The sequence below is a fragment of the Onychostruthus taczanowskii genome, unplaced genomic scaffold (assembly GCF_017590055.1).
Source record: "Onychostruthus taczanowskii isolate IOZ18803 unplaced genomic scaffold, ASM1759005v1 scaffold134, whole genome shotgun sequence".
Lineage (NCBI taxonomy): Eukaryota > Metazoa > Chordata > Aves > Passeriformes > Passeridae > Onychostruthus > Onychostruthus taczanowskii.
Window position 1 is genome coordinate 25,144 of NW_024498507.1, and position 25,519 is coordinate 50,662.

The 25,519-nt window shown below is 38.0% G+C and overlaps 1 protein-coding gene across 2 annotated transcripts; it reads right to left on the minus strand.

Moving 5' to 3' along the window:
• NAA35 (N-alpha-acetyltransferase 35, NatC auxiliary subunit) lies at positions 1-25,303 on the minus strand. 2 transcript variants are annotated; one of them, XM_041397030.1, is made up of 23 exons: positions 25,084-25,303; positions 23,725-23,868; positions 20,944-20,977; positions 19,422-19,536; positions 18,242-18,316; positions 17,076-17,243; positions 16,170-16,236; positions 15,408-15,451; positions 14,770-14,820; positions 13,969-14,052; positions 13,079-13,193; positions 12,414-12,592; positions 11,280-11,339; positions 9,952-10,058; positions 9,658-9,724; positions 8,306-8,404; positions 6,867-7,045; positions 5,095-5,231; positions 4,055-4,122; positions 3,674-3,814; positions 1,974-2,096; positions 813-893; positions 1-321 (listed from the first exon to the last, which is right to left on the minus strand). In XM_041397030.1, the coding sequence occupies exons 2-23, from the start codon at positions 23,846-23,848 to the stop codon at positions 262-264; spliced, it is 2,178 nt and encodes a 725-aa protein (XP_041252964.1). In that variant the 5' UTR covers positions 23,849-23,868; positions 25,084-25,303; the 3' UTR covers positions 1-261. The 2 variants fall into 2 exon arrangements, with proteins under 2 accessions (XP_041252964.1, XP_041252965.1); XM_041397031.1 differs by having other exon boundaries at positions 25,033-25,303.
• Positions 25,304-25,519: the final 216 nt, after the last annotated feature.

Here is a 25,519-nt window from a genome sequence, read left to right on the forward strand (position 1 = left end):
TAAGATACAACTTATCTTTAATAATACAGTTGATTAAAATCAGTTTCACGCACAAAATCCAATAAACTTTATACAAACCACTTTAAAACAGCAGTTGTCATTCAAATCACATAAAGGCAGCAGACTACAGATATTCCATGTTACAGTATTTTTATCCTGGATGTCCCTCGTAGTCCGAGTGCAGCACTAGTTATTCCCTCTTCTAGAGCTGGTATCTGCTACACAGATATTCTTCAGGTATTCTAAAAAAATTCTTGTACTTCAAACAAGCTTCACAACTGGGAAATATTTGTGAGGAGAGAAGTCAAATTCTGGAGGAACCTATAAAGATGATTTAAGATTAGATATTAGACAGCAGTACTACTCCATTTAATACTCATTATGAGAACAACCTGCAGACAGAAAAGAAAAATTAAACAGCAATAGACTAAAAGAACACTGTCCTTGTGGCAGACAGCACTCTCATAACTTTGTTCACACAAGCTGCTATTCCCGCTATTGAAGAATACCCTTATATTCTATGTTGTCCAACATGCTTTTCCCAATTTTTTTTCTCAAAACTTATAGGTTAGAATTTTCCATATTTAGTTAACTACAACAAACTATTTCCAGGGGAAAAATAAATTAAGTTACTTGCCCTGATCTTAGAGTAACTACAGCTTGAATGTGCTCATTTGGCTCTTAAGAGATCTGTGGTGGCTTTACACAGAATTAGATGAAACATTCATGTTGGAAAATCTCCAGATCATTGAATCCAACCTTAATGTATGTATTACTACATTTTACGTTTAATTGAGCTGGCATTTCCTTACCTTAGAGTCTTTCTTGTGGCCTCCTGCCAGCAGCTTCATGACCACAATATTGGGTTTTGCAACTTTTAGAATTCGATTGACCTAAACATAAATCAGAAGGAAGTCTTCAAGTCAAAGCATTTGACCTCACAATTATTTCAAAGATAATACTGTAATGTTGATATCCTATTAGCAACACAGGAGTTTTCTTACAGGATCTGTTTAACAGAGATCAGACTGTTTCAGATTTGTTTTTAAATACAACAGCTGAATTAATTAAATTTAATGAAGGATGCATTTATCTTAATAGTCACTTTTTAAAAAATTTGACAGGCCACAGAAACCACAGCTTTAACAATTCTTGAATAAAAACTTGGGAACTACAGCAAGTTCTGTGGCACCCACACAAATAAAGGTATAGATAGACTCTAGGCATCTAATCTTCAACATTGCAACACAATGGTAAGAGGAATTCATGTATGAAACTGGTGACTTTTTGCATGGAGGTGCTCTGTATGTGCTCAAAACTACCTCTTAACTATCTTGGCCTCAAATAGACAGCTCATGTGTGAGTACCACCATGATCCAGAGAGGAAAAAGTGAGTCCTAAATTCTCAGAAGAATCTAATGCTGTAACTATTCTTAATCTGCTTAGATGTGACAGCAAAAGCATTCTTCTTGCTCCAAAATACAGTCACAGACACTTAAGGTTTTAGGCTATGGACAGAGGGAGAAATTGCTACCCATGTTTACAGCTCAGTGCTGAGAAAACTGCTCCAGGGAACAAGTGCCAAACTCAATCCTCTTTTCATCATAATGGTATTCAAACCTATTTTCCTCACCTCTCAGGAGTCCACCTGAATTACTAGATGCCAACTAAGCATGACAGGCATGTTTTCACTGTCTGGTTAAAAGTGCTGTGCTTTTAGAAGGCAACATGCAAGGAAATAAGCTGCTATCCAGCATCTCAGGTCCTCAGCAGAGAGAGCTTTTTTTTAACAGCGAGCACAACTTTATGCTAGCTGATGTATTGAAACAGACCACTGTCTACTCCTTAATCAAAGCACTCAACTTTGCTCACCATTTTGATGAAGTACGTTTTGGATCTCAAGAAGATTCAGCTGAAGAAACCACTTACTGTATTTTGAGCAAATACTCGTTTTCCTAGTATTTCAGTCTTACCTCATTGTCTGGATTCGGAATATTCTCAAGAATCATTTTAGCTTGCTGGTAGTGCTTGCTAGCTGCCATGTAGAGATCTGATGACTGAGGAGGTGGGCTATACTTATTTAAATCAGACATTTCCTAGTGTGTTAGAGAAAAACAAATACATATTAAAATATATAAAATTAAAACTAAAAATTGCCAGGAGATTGTTTTTGTCACATTACTGTATTCAAGAGACATGTCAACTAAATACTATTGAAAAAATCAAAACTGAAGTCGGAAATATTTACTTAAAATGGCAAAACCCAAGCAATAACACAGTGCTCAAGTATTACAGTGAGCATAATGAAACATAATGAGAAACAGTCTCTCTCTTGAACAAGTCACCACTCATTTGCTTTAATAGTGGCACACAACAGGGTATGATATTACAGGGAAAAAAGTAGATATAAAAAGTACACTGTTTACTCAAAGCTACAGCAAGTCAGATGCTGAAACTACAAAACTTCATTTTATATAATTTTAATTCTTCAAATTTTTTTGTTCTTGATTACAGATTAAAAAAAAAACCTTTAATGACAAGACCATGATGATTTCTTAACTACCACTACAACAATTTATAACATTAAACTGGGGAGAGTAACTGGAATAGAAAATAGCACTGTTTCCATAGAGACTAACCCCACAAGTGAGACCATCTGGATGAGCAGCCAGGGGTACTGCAAACATCTAGTTCAATATGAGCCAGCAAGGTGGTCTTACTACAAATCAGACAAGCCTCATATGGGATTATACTAGCAGGAGTATGGTCAGCATATCAAGGAAGGTTATCATCCTGAACTAAGTTTTTGTGTTCTGTTATCTGAAATACTGCATCCAGGGCTGGATCCACTCAAGTTCAGGAAAGTTGTTGAGATGTGGAGATGGTTGGGGGCCTAGAGCATGTAAGCCACAAGGAGAGGTCAGTGGACCTGGACATTTTCAGTTTTACAGGAAGGATGCTAATGGGTAATTTTAACAGCAGCCTACAACTACTTGAAAGACAGTTACAAAGCTGTCAGAAGATAAAGATTCCTTGTTCATGACAACGAATGTAACATAACAAACAATGTAACATGAGAGGCCACAGATTGTGGCTTGGTAATTTAGACTGGGCATTAGGAAAAAAAATAGCACAGCCCTCAGTTATCCTATGACTTAAAGGACCAGAAAAAAAAAAACCCGGATCAGGTTTAACCAAAGACATTGGAAAATTTCCAACCTTGACTTTAAGATTTGTCTAGACAAAGACACAGGTAATGTGATTTATAATGCTATTTCAAGAAGGGCGCTGGACAAGACAAGCCTCCACTGGTCCCTTCTAAACACCACTCAAAACTTTTTTATTTTTCCATTTGCTTGCTGCACTAATAGAAACACGCTGCTGTAATTAACCACAGCCAAGAAGTCTGTTAATAGACTTCCAAGAGATTTTATTTTCATGCAACTCAACGGAACCATCTTAAACTGCCATATCAGACCAACTGGTAAACATCTAAGTTTATAAAGACTTCAATGGAACATATCTTGCACAAAACTAAAGCTGGAAGTCCTTGCCATTGTGACATAGCTTCAGTGTGAACTTTGAGGTTCTTTTGACCATGACAGTGTTTAAAGCGAGTGAGTGAATGTCTTCTGTAAAAGCATGGGCAGCACCACGTTTGAAGATTACTCACTTTAAATTGCAGGTAGTGCACTGGAGGTGGTGTTATAACACTGTTGAATGGAGCAAATCTGTGCTCATATCGAACTTGTTCACTATCCAGTTCAAACTTAGGTTTTCTTACTTTGCCATCCATGTCAAAGGCAATCATTGTCTAAAAGAAAAAGATAAATATAGTGAAAAGTAATAGCTTTATGTCACATTTTGCTGTGAGGTAGATCAAAATGATGACGTAGATGTAACTGGAAGGATAGAAAAACCGTACAGAATTTACCATAGAAAATTATAAATTTGAAATTAATTTCCAGTACCACTACAAAAAAAGAAGACATGCAATGGATGCAGGATCCCTATTACAAAAAAATTTGAAACAAATAGAACACAAGTGAATTACCTTGTACATCCCAGCACACATATTTTGGTATGCTTGACTCATGGTGATCTCTCTACTGAGAGGGCGAACTGCAAATTTTACAAAAAAATACATTTTCTTACTTCAGTGTAAGTACATGTATTAATTTCAGATCAGCGGAGTTCTTCCAAATTTCCACAAAGTCAAAGAACTCTTAATTATATTTTAAAATAACTGAAGTATACAAAGCCTAGACATGCATTTCTGCTCACCTGACTCCTGGTTACTCTTAGGACACACCTGCCAGTTACATGAACACAATTTTCCTCTCAGTGGAATAAATTGGTCAGTGGTATTCCCGTGACTTTATAAAACACTCAACAACAGCCTCAGACTTACAGTCCGCATGCAAGAGGCTTAGTTCAGGGATCTTTTTAACTTCTACGGCTAAGTTGTTAAAGCACTTCTTATCCAAATAATCTTGACAGCATTCTTTTAAGTTTCCCTTTAGTTTCCAGTGTTTAATTAGTGCCAAACTTCGCAACACTTGGCATTTCAAGTATATTAGTAATTTTCTGAACTTCTAGAGACAAGGGAATTTAGTTGATATGATCCTGAGCTGTTCATACCTGAGCTGTTCATATCTTTGTTCCCCTTGAAAAGGTGGCAAGGAAAAGAAAGGGAAACTCACCACTGTATCATTAAGAAACAGGTTTTAAGAACCTCTAAAGCCAAACAGAAATTACAGAAATATGCTGCAAGTCTAGTGTTTGAATCTAGTTACAGTCACTAAAAGCATAATTCTGCAGGCATTATAAACTCTGAGATGGTCCAACACATAACACAACTGAAGAAACTATATACGGTGAATATAAATGAGTTTGTGTTTTTCTGAAAGATCTATTTGAAAGTAAAAAACTAACTAAATAGGAATTCTTAAAAAGTTTTACATTCAGCCTTCATAAACATTAGGATATTTTTCCTACCCATATCAGTGTTGCCTGTTTAAATTTTGAATTTTAATTCTACATGGCTGCATGAAAGGGAAAAAAAAGGTGTGTTAACACTCTACACCTAGGTACCTTTCTTCTTTTTCTTTGTTTTCTTACTACTACGGCCTTTCTGTTGTTCCTCCATTATCCTCTCCTCTGCCATTTGAGAGCTGTCAGCACGGCTCAGCGTTGACATCAGCCAGGCGTAGAGGAACTCGGACAGGTACCTGCACAGAAGCCGTATGGAGCGGTTATGGGCTGCAGCGCATCGCGCACTTGTGCTGCGCGCGTCCCGCCGAGTACCAAGGCACTTGCTCCAAGCGGTAAAGGATATGTCCTAGCAAAGGACAGTGTTTACGGGCCATGAAAACTGTTTTGCATGGCTGGAATCAACACATTGGTCTTCATTCGTGTTCTGGTTCAGATTCAACCACAAACAGCTCAAGGTATGCAAGATTCTTACACATTTACTAACTGAAGTCTAAGCTTCTTATTTCAAAACTCCTGTAAGACCAAATTTTTCTAGAACTCTTCCGCCACCAAATCAAAGTGGGGGTTTTTTTTAAAGATACTATGTTACTACCTTTTCTACTTTTGTTATGACTTGTTAATCTGAGAAACAAGACAACTACTGACTTTTTCAAGCATTAAAAAGCTGTGAGTTATTGCATAAAGGGGCCAAGCCCACAGACACACAATATCCATATACAGTTCCTTCACAGTTAAAGAGAAAACTTTAAGAACATTTTTTAGAAAGTGGAAGTGAGTCCAATAAATATCTTACTTGACATCAAATCAAAAGTAATAGGGAAAAAGAATAGAAAAAAAATTTACAGATTTGGAGCACAATAAAAATTCAGTAATAGTTATAAAAAATTTTAATCAGAAGAAAAATTATTGAGAAATTTGAGTTTCATTTGCACATTACCTCTCAGAAACTGCTTCTCCTTTTTTTTCCCTTGAGAAAGCAGTTGACATGACAATTGCAACTAAGAGTGGTTTTATTAAAATGGTAGAGGGAAACACGAGCAGGTAAAAAAAAAATAATGTCTTATACAAAAGTTGGTATTATTGAGTTACTAATTGAAAAAGATTGCCATCTTCTGGTAACTTCTGAAATATTAATTTCTTCACTTAATCCACTATTGAAGCAACACAGAAATGCGATGCATTGAAGTTTGTGCCATTTGCACTGTTTTAATCTTTCAGATTAAAAGAAGGCTTGTGACTTACATAGGAATCTCTTGGTAGTTTAGAATTTTTTTTTTAATTCTCTTTCGACACAGGCCATTAACTATGGAAAATAATTAATGTGAATAGAAGTGGAAAAATAAAAGTATTCTGTTTCCAGATAATATAATCATTTTCACTAATGTGAAAGGTGGAGGATGTCTCTTCAAATATACCACAGAAAAGAAGTTAATTTTAGCTAGTCAACTTTCAGATTACAGTTCTGACTTAAAACTTTGCAGAACTTTTCCAGAATACTAGAGATCAATAAGACTAGTGATTCTGATACTGCAAAGGCAGAAAAGAATAAAGAAAATTGCTGTTCTCCTGCATGCTTCTTGTCTACCAAAATCAACACATATTTCATTCATTGTCAATGAAAGACACTCTGCCAAAAAGTGAGAATTACTATTTCAGGAAAAAAAGGTACAGTATTTTGTAAGTTTAAAAACCTAGAGACCAATGGATTTTTTTTTCTCCACTTGTAATATCATAAATAGGTAAACCAAACACAATGGTGATCAAGCTTGAGATCATAAAATCATATTTCAAGTCCCTCCTTCTAGTATGTGTAATTACAGCTCTCTGGGAGCATCCCTCCTCAAAGAGCTGTCAATAAAACATCTTCTTACCAATAGATGTAGTAATATTCATGCATACTGTAAAGTTCTAACTCAAAGCCACTGAGAAGATACTGTATCATAATACGAAGGTTGTGATACAGGACCCAGGTGCCCAAGCAAGCCAAATGTTGCCTTTGTGGTTCCTGCTTCAGTAACATGCTATGAAGCGCTGCATCTACTTTCTCTGCCTGTTGAAAAAAAACAAAGGTCCTCAAAGTAAGAGACAGAGGAGGAAAAATATTTGAGTGAAACAGCACCCTAAGCCAGACATAAAATCTTAACAAACTGGGTCAGTAGATTTATGCTCCATATTAAAAGATGGAAATAAGTCTAGAACTGTCAGAAAACTGGAAAGAGAGTCATCTAAGTAAATTCTGCTGCACAGAACAAAAATATTCTACATAGTAATATAGCAAGAACATTAAATAGGTAAAATTTGTAATTTTTAAATGTATTTGTATATAGATCATTAGCAGTCACATGAGCACAAACTCAGAACCCATTACATGCTGTTGTTCATTGTTCTATATTGGCAATAATTATTTTTTTTTTTAAAATAACCTAGCTGTATTGAAAAAATAACTTTGTAAGCTTTATGTGCAAGAAACACACTGTGTTCCACCAGAGTAACTAAAATATTGCCAAGACAAATTTTGTCTTAAGAAGAAAGTTACATGGAAGACAGTCTCTCAGAGTTGGAGTATCATCAGAAAGCCTAAACAGAACAATCCATATAACCTGCTACAAAATGAAAAAAACAGTGCCTCAGCTACAATACTACAAGAAACTCAAACCATCTTGAAGAAAGCTGGTGCACACAAAACCTCCCTCCAACTCCAAGTTCCTCAACTGTTCTCCTTGCCAAATACATCTTGGGAAGTATTTTATTATTATATGGCTCTCACTGCTGAGGAAACTTACTTCCAGCAAGAGAGAATATATTCTTTCTTCTCATCTCTCCCCATTCTTGATGTCCAAAATAATTTTTATTTATATCACAGCACATATTTTTAAGAGTTATTTTTTAACTTTCCTTTTAATAATTGTAAAATTTTGCAGTTTATATCTCATGTAGGTATAAGGCCGAATTTTCAAAGGTGTCTTGTAAGCACACCTTGTCTATCTCCCCCTGGTTACATCTTGCAGCCTGATAATCACAGGCAGGATAGAGACTAAAAGCTGTGCAGTTACCATTAAATTACAACGCAACAGGTCATTCTGAAGTCCACTTATTGGACAAAGTTAATCTTAAAAAATGTAGTATGTTTTTGTTCAACACATGTAGCACAAAGTTTTTGGATGCATTCTAACAATTTCTTGTTAAATAAGCTAAATTTTAGGAGTCCTTAAGGATTTTCCATCATTCATTTAGAATTTAGTACCATGCTTCACTCTGGCAGTAATATAGCTGGAAAGAAACTTTGCTGGCCTGCTGCCTAGGACATTACCTCATCCTGTAATGTGGCAAATTCTTCAAGGATGTGACCTAGTTTATCTCTCTGACGAGCTCTGTTGTGTCCATGGATTTGAATCAGACTACAGAATGGCTGAAAGAAGCAAAGTGTAATTTTAAATTACCAAAACAACTTCGAAACTACAGGAGAAGTACTACGATGTCTATTTAGGCATCTGGTTTATACATCTATATTAGGAGGTGGGTTCCTTACTACTCCCTACAAAGTGCGATTTAGCAGGAAAGCAAACTCTATGGAGTGATGCAAGAGCCAAATTCTCTGCACACAAGTTGATGTGAGATTAAGTCAGCATCCTTTAGGAAGGTCACCACAGCAAAATGCTTGAGGCTAAAGAGGTATTTCTTATGCCTAAATCCACGTGCCCAGGTGGTTAAGGTGGCCAATGGCATCCTGGCCTGTATCAGAAACACTGTGTCCAGCAGGATCAAGGCAGTGGTTGTCCCTCTGTATTCAGTACTGGTGTGTGAGGCCTTGCCTCAAATCTCGTTTATTTTTGGGCCCCTCACAACAAGACAGACACGGAGGGAGCATGTCCACAGCAGAGCAATGGAGCTGGGGAAGGGGCTGGAGAACAAGCCCTGTGAGGAGAGGCTGAGGGAGCTAGGGGTGTTTTTATTTTACCCTGCAGAAAAGGAGGCTCAGGGGAAGCCTTATTACTCTCTACACCCACTTGGAAGGAGAGTGCAGCCAGGTGGGGCTCATCTCTTCTGTCAAGTGACAGGACAAGAGGAAATGGCCTCAAGCCGTGCCATGAGATGTTTGTACTGAATATTAAGAAAAATTTCTTCACAATCAAGTTTGTCAAGCATTGGAACCACTTCTCAGGAAAGCAGTTAAGTCACCATCTCCGGAAATATTTAAAGAATGTGTAATCATGGCACTTAGGGGTAAGGTTTAGTGATGGACTTGGCAGTGCTGGTTTGGACTCAATGAGCTTGGAGGTATTTTCCAACCTAAATTCTGATTTTGTTGAGATTTTCATCATGCCACATTCAACAACAGAATCTTAAAAAACTGAAACTGAACAGAATGTTAAAATAGTTTTGTTTTTATTAGTGATACGCATTTATGACATGAAACTACTCTGTAAAGAAGTAGTACATGCAGATTTTTTATAAATGAAATGCTAAATAAAAATATGGAAGCAGAAGAAAACCAGCAATAATTACACTGGATTTTTAAAAGGCATTACCAATTTAAGATGGCCAACTTCTTCAATTTTGCCTTCATGTCAGGTGTGTAAAATAACTTGTCTCATTTTCAAATGTATGCAAATCTGCCAAGTTCTCACACACATACAGGTTATAATTGGAAAGAACACTTACCCGAACACAGTGTGTGACAAAGGAATCAATATAGTCTTTTGCCTGGTGGTTATTATAAAGACAACACCTAAAAAGGAAATATCCATGTACATACATATTTTTATAAATGCCACCAGTCTATGTAGCACAAAACAAAAAAAGAAACCTGACTGCAGCAACAGCAACCGAGTCCTTCATACGTAAGCACTATGTACAAAATGTATGGTTTTTGTACGTTTGTCATTGCTCTTGTAAGCAGAAATATCTTTTCATCAGACATGTAAACACATGCAAGTACATTCAAGATCCACTTACTTTGGAGAAAGTACTGGAGGACTGACGAAAGATCTTAAGGCATCTTTTACCATGTCTTGCATGAGATGAGTGCCGAACACCTTCTTGTTATCTACTAGGAAAGTTGTCTAAAAGTAAAGATGTGTTTTTAGAAACATGTTTTAAGTTAAAAGTAATGCTCTAGAATTACTAATAGAAAGCTCTGGCAATACTTTTTTATATAATAAAATTGTAAGATTACTTTAAGAATTAAAATGGTTCAACTAGGTCCAAGGTTAATGACTCAGAAATATTGAGATCTGACACTTCTGTGGTATTCCCAGGACACTACATACAGCTCTAGTACTTGCACAATAGAGTGCATGCAAAATTGTTTCATTTCTTGGATGATAAATCAGACATTTCTGAAGATCAGCATAAAATGTGAGCGTTCTCTGGACACACATAAGGCTATATCTCCAAACTACTGCTGATGTTTTTCAATCCCTCTGTATGCTACTACTTACATCAGTCATGTCTGATACTCATTTAACTTCCCTCCATGAGTGCTGTGTCCCTTTCTTATATGGCTCTTCAGCACTTGAAGGAAAAACTCTGATGTCAGGCACCCACAGCGATTACACAAATACATGTAGTGGAAGGTGAGAAAATACACACTACGAACACATTTTACTTGCCCACAGTTATAGTCCATTGGCTCTACAAATGGTTTAATAGGGATCAAATGTAAAGAAGTTCTGGCATCTAGGGGCACCATATTATTCTGCACCAACAATCAGTTTTACTGTTGTAGCAATAGAAGCAGTCTGTACATTAAGTTCTGTCCAAACAAGGAGATGAATACAAATACCAGTCCCAAAATGGCAAAGCACATAGACAGAAGCATAAAAATGTGTGTACAGGCACAGCTTTATGGTGGAGGAAAAAAAAAATTAAATTATTTCTGTTTTAATTAGCATGTACTAAAATGATCAAAGCAACAGTGTTTAAAAATTATTTTAAAAATTAGATCAAAACATAAGCCTCCCTATATAGAATCACAGAATGGTTGGCAGTGAAATGGATACTAAAGATAATCTACTTCTAAACCCCCAGCCATGGGCAGGGACACCTTCCTGGCCTTGAACACTTGGTGGAGCATCCACAACTTCCCTGGGCAGCCTCTTCCCATGCCTCATCATCCTCATAGCAAAGCATTTCTTCCATAATACTTAATACTTAAATATCACCAGAACACTTTCTACCACTTAACTATTATTAACTTACATGAATATTGTTAAAATACTTAAAGAACAGGAATTTATAATGAATACATAAGTATTTTATTAATAGACATAATTAGGACTTGCCTGTAACAGGGATCTTGAAAGAACACATGGTGATTGTTCACTAAACTCACAGAAAAAGTCCTAACATATATGTAGGAAAGGAAAAAAGAAAAATCAGGTTAATATGCCAATTTATATATGTATAAACATACAACAAATCATTTTTACACACACACATGCATCTTTCCTAAACAAATATACAGCTGTGTAAATACACCTATATTTTGTTTAAAAACATACATAAACAGCATAGCAACAACAACTTCTAAGAAACAGACCATGAATAGTTTGAACAGAACAAAATATATTACGAAGATTTTCTGCAATTACTCATTACTCAACAAAATGATTTCTGAATTTTCAAATGCTACAACTAGAAAGACAATAGTAAAAAAATACTGTGACATTGTTAAGATCATTATGTAACTATATCAGGTATTGAACAAAACTGAGAATTGATTTTAAAAAATTGATTTCAACCCAGGTAAGGTCTAAATGGTACCAGGCGCTTCAATGCAAACACTCCTTTCATTAACTAACAGGAAATAGGAAGACGAAAGGTTTGCTGTAACTGTATCTCTTTTATCAGTCAGTGAATGCATGGATACCAAAAAATATTTCAAGCTCTTACGTGTTTTCTAATAAATGTAGGCAGTAACTAACAGTAAACATCAGTAACAGTTATTAAGGAAAGAATATAAGCAGGTGCTTAACTTTATGCCTATTTAGGGAACAGCATGTTAGGGAACACCTATTTAATGCCCTCTTGTGTAATAGGCACATGTGCAGAATACTGCTTAATGAATTTGAAAAACGTCAGACATATAGCAAAGAATTATGTTCTGTTATTGTAGACACAGTTATTGAACCAAAGAAACTTGCTTGGCCTTGGCCAGTAAGACACATAATTATTTCATGAATTACAGGAAAAGTAAGATGTTTGAGAGAAGGTCTTTATCAAAAGAAGAAAAGTAGTAACTATCAGGAAGGATAGTAAATTTTGAAATTGAGCCTAACAGTTAAAAACACCAAATACACACATAGTGCTCACTTCTCTCTCCAGTAAGCAAGAGCATGCATATATGGAATGATTTTTTTCCAAGTAACATTTTCAGATCTTATTTCTGGCAATAAATAAGAAACATTTATGCTTACCAGTATACAGTGCAAGTTACTTAAGTTGACTACTTCACATACAGTTTTTATTCGGTCTATTAGTTTGGAAAAATATTTGACCATTTCCTCCCTTTTAATGATTTTTGCATATCGAGGGAAAGTTGGTGGCAGCAATCTCTGATTAACCAGTGGCTCAAACCCCATCATAATAGGATGATCTAAAGAAGAAGGGGAGAGAGACAGAGACAAGCTGCATATAAGTTGTGTTTTCATAACCCCTTTCAATAATACAAATTATTGAATTAGCCAAAATGAATTCTTTAAGTGACAGTTAACTTCCTGAGACTCCAACAACCCAACTACGACAATGATTACTCTTTAAAAAACCTAAGTCCTCGTGTACAAACAGTGAAGTACTGTTCCCTATTTTAAAATGGTATACACTCTGATTCTAAGTGCAATGCACTTAACCAATAGTTCACATTATCTCTGGCTTTGAAATTACAGTGTTGCTCTCAGGAGAACCACCACCTGGTAAAATAAAATTAAAATCAAACAATGCAAATCTGTAACGACTTGCATAACGAGTGTTTTAGTTCAAAGTAAATACTGTTTTCAATTTTTTTTTTCAATACACAAAGGTATTTGTGTTTATGAAGGGATCATACCCAGGAAAGGAAAAAATTGTGTAATTTGATACATACCTCCTTTAGTGGTATCATTCTGTGCCTGCATACCATGATGCAGTGAATTGTGTATGGCAGAGAGCAAGTCAGCTGCCTGAGTCATTAGTTTCTGAGCTTCTGCAACTGCACTAGTCTGAAAGGCAGGAAACTATTATTATTACTACAAACCAATACATTTTGACTATCTAATTAATGTTAGTATAAAAAAAAGGAAGGGCATTAAAATTCTGATATTTTTACATAACCTGCTCTGAAAAAAACACCCCAAATGCAACATTTTTGTGTGGTAGCGTATTTTATGTAACTGTACATAAATTCAATGCTGCAAATTTTGGTGTGTAAGACTTTACAATAGTTACAACTGAAAGTCTTGTACACTATGCATGAGAGTCTGCTTGGGGGGGGCACGTAGTTCTACCCCTCTCAGCAATTACAAAATCTTATATTCAAAAAACAGGCAAATTGTATGGAAGACTATTAAATTCCTCTTCCCAGACCAAAGATATGTAGATATAAATTCCATATTACATGGAAGGAAGAGCATACAGTTCTTCTGATATGGACAGAATACTGCCCAGCATCAAGTAACTCCACAGGAGAGAACTGAACTCAAACAAGAAGTTTTGCTTGTGTGTGAAAAGAGTAATTAGAAATTCATAAATATTTTTAAACATTTTGTAATTAATATGTCTTTCTGCAAGGCCATAATAATGTCAGCTACTAGCCTTCCCTGTGCTTCCCACTTTGAACTGAGTATTTGCCACTGTAAGGCTTTACTCAAAGCTTTACCTCCATCCACATCAATTCAAATCTCCTCAATCTACACAGTAATTACCTGATCTTAAAGAATGAAAAATGGGTATTTCACAGGATCCCAATGCAAAAACAGAAACGCCAAATGAACATACCTCTTTTTTTGTAAAAGCTATTAGGACAGTGAGTAAGATGCGGGTAAACTTGACTCTGCTGAAGACAGCTAAACATTGTTGATGCTGTAATAAAATAATACTGCTGATTACTAAGCAGTAGATATTTGATAATAGAATCATAGAATATCCTGTGTTGGAAGGGACCCAGAAGGATCATCAGCCCAACTCCTGGCGCATCCCAACTGCTTGAGTGTGGTCCAAACTTTCCTGGACTCAGAGTTTTGGTGCTGCGACCACCTCCCTGGGGAACCTGTTCCAGTGCCCAACCACTCTGGATGAAAACTCTGTTTCTAATATCCAACCTAAATCTCACCTGACACAACTTCAGGCCATTCCCCCAAGTCCTGTCACTGGTCACCACCAAAGAAGAGATCAGTGCCTGCCCCTCCTCTTCTCCTCACAAGGAAGTTGTAACTGCAATAAGGTCTCCCCTCAGTCTCCTCATCTCCAGGTTGAACGGAGCAAGTGATCTCAGCTGCTTCTCATACAGCTTCCCCTCAAGGCCATCCACCATCTTCATGGCCCTTCTTTGGACACTCTCTAATACCTTAATGGCTTTCTTGTATTGTGGTGTGCAGAACTCCCACAGGACTCCTGCCCTCCCTGCACAAACTGCCACACAAAAAGCCTCGGCATGCCCTGCTGTTTGCCAGCTCTTCCGTATGCTCCTTGGCGCTCACACTTCCTGGCTGCTTCTTATACACATGGGTGTGGTTATGCCATATTTACATCTCCCATTTACATTCATGAAATCCAGGAAAAAAGCAAACAATTCATTACTTCAAGTTCAACTTCCGGATCTCTCTCTTCTCCTTGTCGACTTCGGGTGCTCTGCAAGGTAAAGAAATGTCAAATAATTTACTAAAAATTGCAAAGGGAAGCTACTGATAAAATCTCTTTGCCTTCTCTAAAACATCCACCTGTTAAATAACTCAAAAAATCAGTTTTCAAATTCAAAAATTCTTAAAATATAATCCAGATACTTGAATGACTCTCCTATACTAATAAGATCTATCTCAGTAAATTCTACAAATCAGCAAGGAAAGTGCATGAATGCTTTACACTGTAAGCTGTGGTAAAAGAAAATTAAGTAACTTCTTTAACATTACATACTATATCTGCTTAAAACTTGAAAGTTAAATACTACTTTCTGTGTCCCAGCCCAGTGTTATCTTCTACATAATGATTCTAGCTTCTACTGCTACTGAAGCAACTACTAAGGAGTTTACAAATAAAGTCTGAAGATCTAGCTAGAAGACAAACTAAAAGCATGTTGCAGAAACCATTATGGCAGTTCTCCAAAAACCCCACCCTAATGACACAAACCTCCTTCATTCCACATCATCCAGCTCCCTACCCCAAAACCAATGTTAAGTACACCTGAAATATAATTGACAAGACAAACATGAAAACAATACCTTTACTCGTCTTTGCATGTCATCTTCTACATCTTTCAGCATACCTGGAAAAAATCACAGCATGATTAAAAGCTGAGAAGCATTCCTAGGCACACCTACACCACTCAGGGGAAAAGAAGTTTTATGGGGAAAATCAAACTTGAAAGTGCTTTACATATCCATTAGTCAAAGACTAGACAAAAAATAATCTTGTGAGGGATGGTGGGGATGTCTTGGAACAATAAAAAATCAGAATTCAGACCAACTGATGCAACGCTAAAGCATGCACAGGTTTTTCAAAAATAAATCAATGGAAAGCTCAAACACACCTAAAAAACTAGTGCATCAAAAGATTAATTTACATACTTATACATGTACTTAATAACATATGTATTCATAGCTGTAGAACTACCAGACTGCTTTTTTTCTAAAGCAGCCTATTTAGAGCACAACAAATTAAGAGGCAAAAAAGCAGAATTCAAACAATGCACTTTTCACTGATCTGTAACTTTACTGTGTTGAGCTCGTGCTTAGCCACTTCACTGGCACATCTAAAAGCACTTCTTCTGTTTCTCACGGATTAAAAAAAAAAAGACAACTGAACCTTTTTTTCAAGGAAAAAATAATTTCATCTCATTTTTACCAAGTCAGCAATTTCCACAAGACAAATAAAAAACTTAATAGCTGAGACTCCTAGCAATTAATCAGATGTGTCTGAAAGCAATCACATGCCCAAAAGAGAAAGAGGCTGCTGGACAGATACAAAGAAAGCACAAACTGTACCTGTAACTCTAAGATCTGTCACACTGTTGGCCATTTTAAATCCATAAGTCATTGACTGAAAATCTTCCTAAAAAAGAAAAATCAAAGAAGCAATATGCAGTGAAATATAAAAGCTGCACTTACATTTTCAAGCTGGGGTTTGAGGTTTTCTTTTTGGTTTGGGTTTTTTGGGACTTGTTTTCTTATTAGGTTTTGGGTCTTTTTGCTGTTTTTTCTCTTTTGGAGGAGTGATTGGGGATGTGCATGAGGTGTGCTTTTGTTTAATTCCATCAAGTACAGAATGCACTAAGAATGAATACACTGAATGACTTTCCCACCCAAATCCAGCTTCAGGTAATTATTTTCTGCATAAATCCTTAATACCAATACACCCTTCATATTTTCATCAAGTGACACCCTACCAATATGTTACAAGAACTATAGCTGCGAAGTAGTATTTGATCCATTTTAGACATAGTCAGCAAGAGTGACTTCTTCAAGAGCAAACTCTATTTCCTCTGAGCTGAGGACAGAAAACAGGACTCTGATCCCAGTGCCAGATGGACATTTTAGACAAAACGTAATCATTACTATCTAACATAGAAAAATAAAAAAATTAAACAGTTTCACAACTGAAATGTATTTCAAATGGTTAGCCACAAGACTTGCACTACTTCTTGATTAAAATATTCATGTGACTACAGTATTCAAGGAAAATGTAGAAGAGAGCATGAAATACCTTCATTGTGGCGTTAATGCAAATAACTACATTTTAAAGGTATCCAGTCTAACACTTTTAGGATCATGAACTGCTATTCCTACAGTATCCTCGAATCAAACACTAACAAATGGCATTAATACATTGTTTTACTTGCATTATGGTATAATGTTGCACATTTAACCCCACAGGAGATGGGAAACACATACCTCCTCAAAAACAGCTGCTTTGTTAACCTTTTCTCTGGCAATATCACAGATTTTCAGGATTCCAAGAGCAAAAGCCTTCATAGCAGGATCTTCTATGAAGTCTGGATTATGAATATAAAGGCAAGTGAATACTGTCTGTGCCAAGGAATGTCCTTCTAACCATGTTATCTAGAGAAAAGGAAATTAAATATTTAACTCATGACAGCCAAGTCCTCATTTTTATAGATCCATTCCTTTTCCATTTTACTGTGCTTCAAAGACCCATTAAGAAATGAAACCTTAAAATTAAAGTTGCCTTTACTCAAGGCAAACTTCCAAGTACCAAAAAAGTGAAGGTGTTTCAGGCCTAGAATTCTGGCATTGGATAAACCTATTCTCTGAAGTTCAGGTCTAACCCCTGTGATTTATACATGACATTATGTCAAGAGAACTTCACATTTACAAATTTTCTCTGCAAAATAGTGAATGGAAAATGGAAATGACTATGAGACAAGTCATTAATGTTCTTCACATTCTCTCTCATAAAAGTTTCCGGTCACAATCCCCTCTCTACCACTTCCATGTTTCCTTAAGCTACAGGGAACAATTCAGTAACTTAAGTTTCTATCTTGAAATAGCAAAAAATTAAGTAGAACCATATTTTTAATATGGTCCCCTTTCGGAGACCAGGAGTAGAAAACAAATGATGTTACACTGAATCAGATATACTATGATCTTTACATGTTATTCTGACTAAACTGATTGGAAATATTTTTAAAAATAATATTTTTGATGTAATTTTAAAGAATAGATGAAAATAATGAGTATCATTCACGGAGAAAATTAAAGCATATACACAGAAAAAAAATGCAATTAATAAGTAACTGATATTCAACTTATTTTTACTAAATAGATTTATTTTCTTTGTTCAAAAAGCTTTTGTAAGCTCAGTCAATTTTGGCTGTACAGAAAGGATCAACAGAGTGCTACCAGTTACTGCACACTCAGCTTCCAACACAGTCAAACATCAATACACAGCAGGCAATCAGATAACATGCATTTATAAAACCAGAAACTATAAAATCTTTTAAAGTTTTTAAGGTGCTAGCTGCTGTCTTCCATATTTCTTATAGTAAAAAAATTAAAAATCAAAATTAAGCTAACCTAAATAACAGAAAAATGCTTACCAAACAACAAAAACACGTGTCCATTATTCCTACCAGCTCAGGTGAAGTGAGATCCTTTATTTTAATGGTGCCATCCTTAGAAAACAAACAAACAAAAAAAACCCAACCAAAATTCTAAATACTATGAAAGCATACCGACAAAATACAACTGATTTGTACCAAAGCCAAAAAATAAACTAAAATTTTGTTCAAGGCTTCAGAGTAATTGTATACCACCAGCTTTACTGATCAGCTTTACAACATGTCTCAAATTCTTGAAAACTTTTCATTCCCATCAGTTAACACCAACCAAACATAAAACTATCCAAAGAGAAGACTAAAATAAGAATTCTTATTTATTACTAGTCAGGAAAAGTTTAACACCAGTTAACTTCTAACACTAAAATCACAAAACTATATCATCATAATAAAGATTGAACAAGGAGTAATATACAGTACCAACTCCTTGAAGACTGCTTTTTAAACTGGAAATACTTGTAGTGTTTTACTGCCTTAAAGATCAACACCAAAAAGGCTGCAAATTACGTAATTTAATTTGCCCAGTGTATGCAATCCTGGATAAATTCTACATGACTTAGCTAGTATTTTACGGAGTTCTCTGACTCCAGTCCAAATGCTCACCATAAAAAAATACTTTTTCCTCTGAGTGCATTACTTTTTCTGAAATAACAGCAAGTCTTTCAACCTCTGTCCTCCGATTTATCTTGATCATAAATCAAAAGTTAATCATTACTGTCAATGTTGGTAAATTATCTGGCTTCTGCTCATGCTGATAAACTCAAAGAATGATAAAATGTTAATTTCCAGCTTTTTTAAGAAAGCTGGTTTCCATTCAGGTTAAACAGAAGCTAACCAATACATCTTCACATAAAAGACAGATTTTGGGAAAGCAGAGTGACTTGCAAAACAATGTTGGAGATATATTTACTTGAGGTATCAATAACTAATAATTTCATACTACTTTTCACTGGAAGAGTTAGCATCATTGTGATAATGCAGGTAACAAGAAAGGTAAGCATTACAAGCTACTTTTTACTTAATTATTCAAAAGAAAAAAAAAACCAGAGATGTCAAGAGAAGATTGAAAACATGAATTATGCTGTATTGTGCTTAGCTGTAATTTGACAAAAATGAGTATTTCTACAGACAGTGTAGGCAAAGCCAGGAAATTCACACAAACCTTAATAGCTTGCTCGAAGTTAAGAACCTTTCTGTTAACCTGATTTCCAATCATACCAGCATCCATCTTGGGATCCATCATTTCAATGGCAGACATGGCTTCAAAAAGACCAAAACTAAGAACACAAATGAAATAAATGTGCTGAATGTAATTATTTTATACAAAGTAGTCTTTGCAAACTAACAAAAAAGAACATAGGATGACAAACCAAGTACACTATATTCTGACCACAGACAATAAGGTATGTGAACATTAGTATTGATCTTCAGAGGTCATGGTTTTCAGTTAAGGATCTCTCATGAAATTCGTAGGAGAAGAGATGGCTAAAAGAAAATTATTAGCCTTTATCTAAGGATGAAGAACACTCCTGAGCAAAATATCCCACTACTATATCTTTGCACACTTGTTTCTATAAACTTCACAGCATCTTCTTAAACATCATGTAAAATCATAAACTGACATTAACTGAAGCTGTTCCTTAGTACACCACATCCCAAAAAAAACAAGATATGTTCCCCACACACTAATGACAATATACCTAACATAGACTAATATATATTGAATATACCAGCTTTGTTTAAAATGGGCACATTAACAAAACTGATGCAAAAAAAACCCTCAGCATGAGACAACATATCACGTGTAGTCAGGGAAGAAGAAAAAAAGCTTGCAGAAGAGCCACACCAAAAGACTTGCCTACACATGAAGAGATACAGTGCTTCACTTTATCATGACATTTGTCAGAACTCCAGCAACAGGCTTTATAATACAAAAAGCCTATTGCATATGGCTCATTTAAATTCTGTATTTTCTGTATTTGCTCTGAAATGCTCTTATGTAAAAAACTACACCTGAAAATTTGCTTTGATTCTACTTAGTAACTAGCTGGTGACAGCCTTGCACACACTTTTTAGCAGGTTTTCATTTAATAGCATGCTTCTGTCTTCTGAGCTATTAGTTTCAAATATAACTTTTTTATTTACTCAAGTGAACACCTTCACTAGGAAGAATTTAATCTTTAAAATATTTAAATTATTTAATCATTCTCAAATAAATTCAGCAAGTCTTTACCACATGCTTTTCTTTGAAATATACTTCCAGTGTGTAGAGTTCTCACTTTCTGCTTTAGCATGTTATTTACATTGCATTAAGGCATACATATTGTTTATGAAATACTTGATAGTGACATTTGAGGCAACCAGGTTTAAAGTCCTTCTGGCCTTTTTTCACAAAAGCATGTCCCATAAGATAGTAATGTAATCACCACAGATCATAAGATGTGCTATGAACTTCTGAAATACAATTTCAATCACAATGAAAAATGTAATGTTATACTTAGAGCATCAGACATGTTCAGCATTCATACAGGTGCAGCATATACATACCACTAAGAATATATGATATTCTATATACTTCAAATAGTTTATTTAAAGTGAAAGTCTAAAGCTTAGTTATTAGGTAACATCAACATGTTTGCAGTAATCTTATCTAAAAGCCAGAACCATCCCACACACATACTTACAGCTTGTCATGAAGCAGTTCTCCTAACTTCAGTTCTATAAAGGAACAGGACAAAACAAACAATTACAATCATCCTATTAGCACAACTTTTCCAGAGTAGTCTTGTCACGCACCAAACTGCCTTATGCCAAGACAGAACAAGCTTCAGGCAGCAGATCAGGCATTCCTACTTGCATTGGGTTTGCATGGCCTGGGTTTCGTAGCTTGTGGGGGAATAACTACAGGGATGACTTTTGTGAGAAACTGCCAGAAGCTTCTTCCATGTCCAGCAGAGCCAATCCCTGGCAGCTTCAGAGATGGATGTGCTGCTGGGCCAGATAGAAACAATAATACCTTGTGGTAACAGATTCAAGAAGAAAAACAAAAAACACCCAAATTGCACAGTTTCAACTGCAGATGGAGAAGAGCTGAGTGAGAACATGGGAGAAGAAGAGCACTACAGACATCAAGCTCAGTGAAGAAGGAGGGGGAGGAGGTGCTCCAGTTGCTGGACCTGAGATTCCCCTGCATGGTGCAGAAGCTGTGCCCCTGCAGCCCATAGAGGCCCACAGGAATGCAGAGATCCACCTGCAGCTGGTGGATGCCTGAGGAAGGGTTGTGAACCTATGGGAGACCTGTGGAAAGAGGGGCCCTGCTCCCATGCTGGAGCAGCCTATCCTTGGAGGACTGCACTCTGTGGAAGAGAGACCCATTATGGGACGACTGTGTGTCCATGGGATGGACTCACATTGCAGCAGTTCACTGAGAGCTGCTGCTCATGAGATGGACCCATGTTGGAGAAGCTAATGAAGAACTGTCTCCCATGGGAGGGATCCCACGGTGCAGCTGGGGAATGACTCCTCTCCCTGAGCAGTGGGAGAAGCCTCAGGTGATGAACTGGCCACAACCCCCATTCCCTGTCTCCCTGTGCTGCTGGGGTAGCAGGCAGAGCAGGAAGGAAGGAAGGATGGAAGGAAGGACGGAAGGAAGGACGGAAGGAAGGACGCTGTTTTTAAGGGTTATTTTACTTTCTCACTATCCTGCTCTGATTTTGTCAATAATTAATTCCCTTCATATCTCTAAGTTGAGCCTGTTGTGCCCATGATTATATTTTGTGAGTGATCTCTTGCAGTCTTTATCTCAACCCATGACCTTTCATTAGGTTTTCTCTCCTCTGTCCAGCTGCAGGGCAGAGTGAGTGTCTTTGGTGTGTGCCTGGCATCTGGCCCAGGTCAACCCATGACAGTACTGCTTTTACTTACAAAGCACTTTCAAGACTGAAAGACTGAAAAAAAACCCCATGGTTAACAGTGTGCCCACATCCCTCTGTTATTCTAGAAAGTAAAGAAGTTTTAGAATTATGAAGCACACAGTGCACTCACAGCACAAAAAGCTGATATACTGGGCTGCATGTCAAGGGAGGGGGTTCTGCCTCTCTGCTCTGATGAGACCCCACCTGGAACCCTGCATCCAGGTCTGGGGTTCCAGCACAGGAAGGACATGGGTCTGTTGGTACAAGTTCAGAAGAGACAAACAAAAATGAATGGAAGGCTAAAGCACCTTTCCTGTGAAGACAGGCTGAAAGAATCGGGGCTGTTTAGCCTGGAGAAGAAAAGAGTCTATGGAGACCATCTAGCACCCCTCCAGTTCATAAAGGAAGGCTAGAAAAGAGCTGGAGAGTGACTTTTTACAAGGGCATGTACTGACAGGACAAGGGGAAATGCTGTTAAACTAAAAGAGATTTAGATTAGATAGTGGTAGAAATTTTTTACTATGAAGGTGGGGAGTCACTGGAACAGGTTGCCCAGAGAAGCTGTGCATCCCCCATCCCTGTGACTGTTCAAGGCCAGGTAGGATGGGGCTTTGAGCAACACAGTCTGGTGAAAAGTGCCCCTGTCCATGGCAGGAGAGTTGGAACGAAAGCACAAATCTAGCACAAATCATTCTGTGATGATTATTCTGTGAAATAGTGGCATCTGAATAGCCTGAAATACAGCTGTTTCCTCTGCTCCTTTATGCAGGTATCTTAGTCTATTCCAGGGGAGACTAGTGAAAAGCTTGCTTTCCCTCATAACTTTTAAAGGAGTCTTTAGATATATTTGATGGGTACAGATATAAGTAATCTATTACAGATATAAGTAATATAGAGAAATAATTATTTATAAGTCATTTAGAGTAATATAGAAAAATAATATACAGAAATTGTGCTTATCATTATGTAATAACCTGTGTGGTAAGATGCAGTTTTTATATTTATTTTTATATTTTTTTATATTTATTTTTTCCTAGTGTCATCATAAAATCAGTTGAAAAAACTAGCAGTAGCACCTAACAGTAATAAAGGCACTGTTTAAATGAAAGCAACTGCTTCGCCATTACTGAGATGCACTGCATCAATTCAAAAACTCAGACTTGTTTCAAAGATGAAAAATGATGCACTGATGAATTAAATGAATTACTGGAGCCTGGAGAGCCAAAAATATGCAAGAAAGAAACAGAGTGTTGACTCTGCATGCAGGTATGACATTTCCACTTGGCAGAAGAGACAAAAGAAAGAAAAGCAGATGTGAAAATGCGTAAAATGAAAAAACTTGAATTAAAGAGGTATTTACGTAATCTGGAAGAGGAAACAAAGTGAGGTGGTTCATGACAATTCTAATCTCCGAGTTAACACAGAATCAATGTAGCTCATGCATCTGAAGCTTGAACCTGGGTCACACTATTGCTCAAAAGAGCTGAAAGAACTATGCTTAGGCCTCCAAAGGATTCCAAGTTTTCTCAGAATGAAAGGACTACAACTCACCTCTACAAGCTTCTTCAAAATCCTGGGTTATATCTATCCAGCTGGTATTACTCTTTTCCATCTTGTCAGGCATACCAAGTTCCCATCCTGAATCATCATCTTCTAGTGTAGCTTTCATAACCATGATGCTGCACGCCTAAATTCCTGTCAGAGACACCACATATTTGCACAAATTAGAGAAGGTGCTTTGTGGGAATAATTTTTTTCCTTTTCAATAATCAGGTGAGAATGGGAAACTAACTAACATTTTATTTAAATATCTACTGTTACACAGGCCCAACACAAAAACCCTTATTAATAAAAACTCTTTAAGAAAAAGATTTTCTTATGAACCGTTTCTTTACAAGTAGCTTGTAGGCTGTGAAACCTCAAAAACTAAGGACACCAACTGTACAGACCTATACTAAAGTGTCTATTGTCAAATTAGGAAAAAAATCAGAAGCATAACAACAGATGCAGACATCACAATTTTCTATTTGTTCTTTTATACTGTTAGACTATACGTCTAACAGTCTAACAGGAATTAAAAAGATGGTACTGTAAAACTGAAAAAAATACTTATTTCCTATGATTTCTTCAGCAGAAAGCAGTATCAAGATTGCAGCAGTTAAGCAAGTTCAGACTGGAATATAAGTTTTAAACTCCACCGACCAGCTACTTCGAACTGGTTTTGTTATTTCGCAACCTCGCGACACGCGGGCACCCCCCGGAGGACTTCCACTCCTTCACGGTGAGCCTGCCCGTGCGGTATCAGCAACGCCGAACCCCTCCGCAGACGGAGCTCCCGCAAGGGACAGCTGCGAGCTCGGCAAGCTCGGAGCAGCTTAACCACAGCCGCCACGGAAGCTTCAAACAAAGGCCCCAGTGGCAGAAGACCTCCAAGGCATCGGCAATTAACAAAAACAAAGGGGAGGATCAAAAGGCTTTTGAACAGAAGCCCGAGGGTCCACCCGGCCGAGCCAGGCTCACTCCCCATCGGGGGCGGTCAGGCTGTCACCAGTTCTCAAGCGACCGCAGGGACTGCCAGGCTCAGTGGGCTCTGGGGAGGAAGTACGTGGGAAATCAGTTGAAATAAATTAAATTCCCCCTTGCATTCCGGAACAATCAGGCCCTTGGAGCTCTGCTTTTCCCACAGGTCACCGCAACTCCGGCGCTGCTCAGCGGGCCCCGCGCAACCTGCCGGGGACGCCGGGCACGGCCGCCCGCCCGCACGGCTCCTCCGCCCCGCCGCAGAGGAGGGGCCAGCGCGCCGCCCGCCCCGCTGCGGGGCAGCAGTACCGCCGCCGCGGGCTCCCCCTTCCTCCGTACCTCTGCCGGCTCTGCCTGCGCCCCTCGCCCCGTACCCTCCCCGGGCCTCACCGCTACGTCCCACGCCGCCGCCCGCCGCTCCTGGCTGGGCCGCCGCCGCACACGCGCAGACCCACTGCTGCCGCCACCAGCCCGCGGTCCCGGCCTGAGCGCCCCGGCGCAGCCGCACACACGAGGCTCCACCGCCCCACCCCATCGCCCCTGCACGGCCGTCGCTTACCGAGAGCGGCGAGGCGGGGCGAGAGCGGCCGGGGCGGCAGCGCTCGGCAGCCGCTGCGCCCGCGAGGAACGGCCCGGCCCAGCCCAGCCCAGCGCGGTGCAGGCTCGGGCGCCATGAGGCTCCCGTGCGTGGGTGGGGACAGGGCTGAGTAGCGGCTGGGGGACAGTGGGGGAGCAGCGAGCGGCGGGGCGCTGCCGCGCAGCAGGAACAGAATCCGTCTCCAGGTCCGTTGTGAATGCTGTGTAAATATCTAAAAGGCGTGTGTCG